This window comes from Sceloporus undulatus, chromosome 6 (assembly GCF_019175285.1).
Source record: "Sceloporus undulatus isolate JIND9_A2432 ecotype Alabama chromosome 6, SceUnd_v1.1, whole genome shotgun sequence".
Classification (NCBI taxonomy): domain Eukaryota; kingdom Metazoa; phylum Chordata; class Lepidosauria; order Squamata; family Phrynosomatidae; genus Sceloporus; species Sceloporus undulatus.
This window is the reverse complement of record NC_056527.1, coordinates 66,086,643-66,090,345: the sequence shown is the minus strand read 5'-3', so window position 1 is coordinate 66,090,345 and position 3,703 is coordinate 66,086,643. Positions and strand designations below refer to the sequence as shown.

General features: G+C 40.9%; 1 protein-coding gene across 1 annotated transcript in view; it reads right to left on the bottom strand.

Moving 5' to 3' along the window:
• Positions 1-518: 518 nt before the first annotated feature.
• The window catches only part of MRPL32 (mitochondrial ribosomal protein L32), a 5,449-nt gene continuing 2,264 nt past the window's right edge, over positions 519-3,703 (bottom strand). The window contains 9 exon segments of the mRNA XM_042471082.1: positions 519-548; positions 550-597; positions 600-635; positions 638-739; positions 741-776; positions 2,747-2,778; positions 2,781-2,849; positions 2,852-2,905; positions 2,908-2,925. Coding sequence (XP_042327016.1) covers positions 519-548; positions 550-597; positions 600-635; positions 638-739; positions 741-776; positions 2,747-2,778; positions 2,781-2,849; positions 2,852-2,905; positions 2,908-2,925 — 425 coding nt within the window.

The window sequence follows — 3,703 nt, the reverse complement described above, 5'->3', positions numbered from 1 at the left end:
ACACATGGTAACTCATTATAAAAGGGAATATACTTTATTTTAGTTTTCAAATGCAGTTTAGTCATGCTTTGGTTTCAAAAGCATGTTAGAATTTGCAGTTTAACATGAAACCATGGTACAGATAGGGGAAAAAATCTACCTGAAACAGAGAACTTTAGACTGTGACATGGACAACAAAACTGACAGCCTGTATAAAATGAAGTTATAGCACTAGCATATGATCCATTGCTTAGAGAGCTGCTCTTGATAGTACAAGGATGGTATCCATTACAGTCTTTGTTGTACAAAGTGTGGCAGGAGACTGTTACAACTGTGCAATGGTGTAATCCAACATAACTGCACCAGCAGGATTTTTACCCCACTAGTAGATGAATACACTCCAGTTGCCAAGTTATTCAAAATGCAATTAATTCCTGATCACATTTTTACTCCTTCTTTAGATTTTTTTTAAAGTTGTACCCTTCTTGGGAATTATCAGAAACTTTTCTTGTATTTATAAACCGTGAGATCCCCCATGATCAGTCCAGCGTGAACCATGATGGACGTTTTCCTATTTCTTTCTATAATCCGCTTGCCTTCATCTTGGTCCCTGGGCTTCTTTCCCCTTCGTACAGCACAACAGTCTCTACAGTGGGAGAGCCTTATGGGGCCCTCCTTCCAGTATCCCCATTTTTCCTTATGGCAATGGTTCCTGTTTAAACTTCTCATAACAATAGCCGCAAAGAATATGCTTCTGTTTTCAGGTTGCCACACTGAGGACAGACATCTATGTTTCTCTAAAGGCAAGGAAAAAAACACAGATTAAAATACATGACAAGTGTGTGAGATAAAAGTTTTACAAATGCTAAGAACATATGCAGAGAAATGAGCATCACATTATCATCTGGCACATTACAATTTTGCAGCAATCTAAGATTATGTGTACTTGCTGACAGGAGGACCAATTTTTTACATCCCCTCAAATCAGCAACTCACCTCATTTTAAATTAAGGATAGATCACTGGAACCACATTTTTTTTAGGCGCTGGACAATATTACGCAAAATTCATAGGCCTAAATCCAACTGCCAATTAAACTAGGGTAGCCCCATTGAATCAGTGAGAGTTTGTGCTGACTTAGGCCAAATACAGGCGGGGCCCTTTGTGGCATGGAGGCAGCGCTACAAGGGACATGGCAACCGCATGGCCCCAAACTCAGTATGGAGTGGCGGCGTAAATATGGGTGGCATCCTGTTTACACGGGCACCACCATTGTGACGTAAGCACTGTGGGTATCCAATGGCAATTGTGCAGCGTCCGCACGGCGCTTAATGTCGCAAGTGCGCCATTGGTGCACTCGTGACATCTGCCCCGCAGCACCTAAAAGAACCCGTTTTTTTCGGGGGGGTTTTTACTCCGGAGGGAAGCCGCATGGTTTGGGTGGCTGCAGCTTGCCTTATCAATTGATTCAATTTGTTTGGATAGCAATTGGATTATTTAATTAGCAAAATAATTTCATTTTTTAAAAAGATATCCCCATAAATTTAGCTTCCCCTAGAATACATATTCTGAATTCTGTTGTCGTTTCTGGACTGCTTTAACACCCTTCTCTTACTTTACCCTTAAATGTACAAAACACTAAACATTTCCTCTGGGTTACGTTAGAATACTCTAGTTACAACTGATTCCAGGAGTGATCACAGATTGCACTGTAGTTCATGCTGATACATTGTTTAGATAATGCACTACCAGCAGGCCCTTGGTACCACCGGGAGTCTGGTTCCAGGATCTCTTGTGGATATCAAAATACATGGATGCTCAAATCCCATTAAATACAATGACATAGTAAAATGGTGTCTCTGATATAAAATGGCAAAATCAAGGTTTGGCTTTGGGAATCATATATTTTTAAAATGTTTTCAATCCATGGATGCTTGAATCAAAATTCATGGATATGGAGGGCTGACTGTACTTAATCCCAGACTAAAGGCCCCATACAGACAGGCCAAAATAAAGCTGCTTGGGTCACTTTGAGGTGTGCTGTTTAAATGTTGCATGCGTCCTAAGAGTCTGGAGGCCATGCTAAAGCCACGATCCAGTCCTAAGGACTGGAGCACAGCTACTGCACAAGTTTCAGACTCTTAGGACGTGTGCTTCATTTAAACAGCATACTCCAAAGAGACTGAAGCAGCTTATTCTGGGGCGTCTGTATAGGACCTAAGTTTTAGTTTGGGCTCCAAAAACTAATCATTTTCATCAATTTTAGTGTTGAGCTGTAGTAATCATATTCTGTATATAGTCCACATATCCCCACAAATTAAGACTTTGGTGCGATAAGAGAACTTCCTTTAAATATTTTTTACTCATACTACAGGAAATGTCAATGCATTTAAGACTAAATGGCAGTTGCAACTTTAGAAAAGGGGGGCTGCACAAATACAGTTCTAATGTTGTTGGATGCAACTCTCAGCCAGTATAGCCAATGAAAAGGAATAGCAAGAGTTGCAACAACCAGAGGGCCATACTTTGATCACTCATTCTGTAGAATATCAAAATTAGGGACAGAGAAACAACGTGGCTTTTACAGTACTGGGGTAATCTCAAAAATGAAAGATAAGCATCTTGAAAACATTATGTAGAGAGATCATACATCTCTCTACATACTGATTCTAAGACTAACACGGGCATATCTTTGAAACTTGAAAACATAAAGCTGAAGGAAATTTTCCACAAATAAAGATAGGAAGCCAGTAGAAGTAATGAGCTACCTTTAACTTTATAAGATTCCTAGGATTCCTCGGCGACAGCGATTCAATTCAAGGTGCGCCTTGACTTCGGAGCTGGCCATCCAGAATACGGTGTCTAAAAAACTGGAGACTCTGCAGTTTCAGCCTTTTCCTCCACTTGTTCCAGTAGAGAAGGGGGCCCTGTACAACCAAAGCAGGAGCTTGAAAGAAACAAGAGACAATTACATTACAAACACCTATCAGTTTTTGATTAATATGATGCAATACTCAGCAGAGTATTTTTATTAATGAAGTCCTTCTAATGAATATTTGATATAAAATGGACCGATAGCAATATAAAAACGAACAGCCTAGCATCCTTTTTTTTAAGGGAGAAGACAAGATTGCCCCTTTTCATTCCCATAGTAATTATGACCGCAGCTTCTGCTCTCTTGTTACACAGTTTGGACACGGTCCGTGAAATATGTCACAAGAGGCTGTTTTAGGAAGGCCTCAATATCCTGGATAACTAATACTTAAGTTTCTCCTATGTATGAGTCAGTGTGGCATAATGTTTTGAGTGGTTGGACCACAACCCTGGAGACCAGGGTTTGATTCCCAGTTCTACCATGAAACCTGCTGGGTGCCTAGGGGAAGGCGATGGCAAACCTCCTCTGAACAAATCTTGCAAGGTAAACCCCATGGTGTTTTTATTGTGGGTTTTTTGGGGCTTGTGGGCCAGTTTTCTAGAAAGAGTTTCTTCCTGACGTTTCGCCAGCATCTGTGGCTGGCATCTTCTTCGAAGATGCCAGCCACAGATGCTAGCGAAACGTCAGAAGAAGAAGAACTCTTAATCAAGGTTCACATCAAGGATTCAGATCAAGGTTCAGACCTAGGATTCAGGTCAAGGTTCAGACCTAGGATTCACGATCAGGGTTCAGACCTAGGATTCAGGTCAAGGTTCAGGACCTAGGATTCAGATCAAGGTTCAGACCTAGG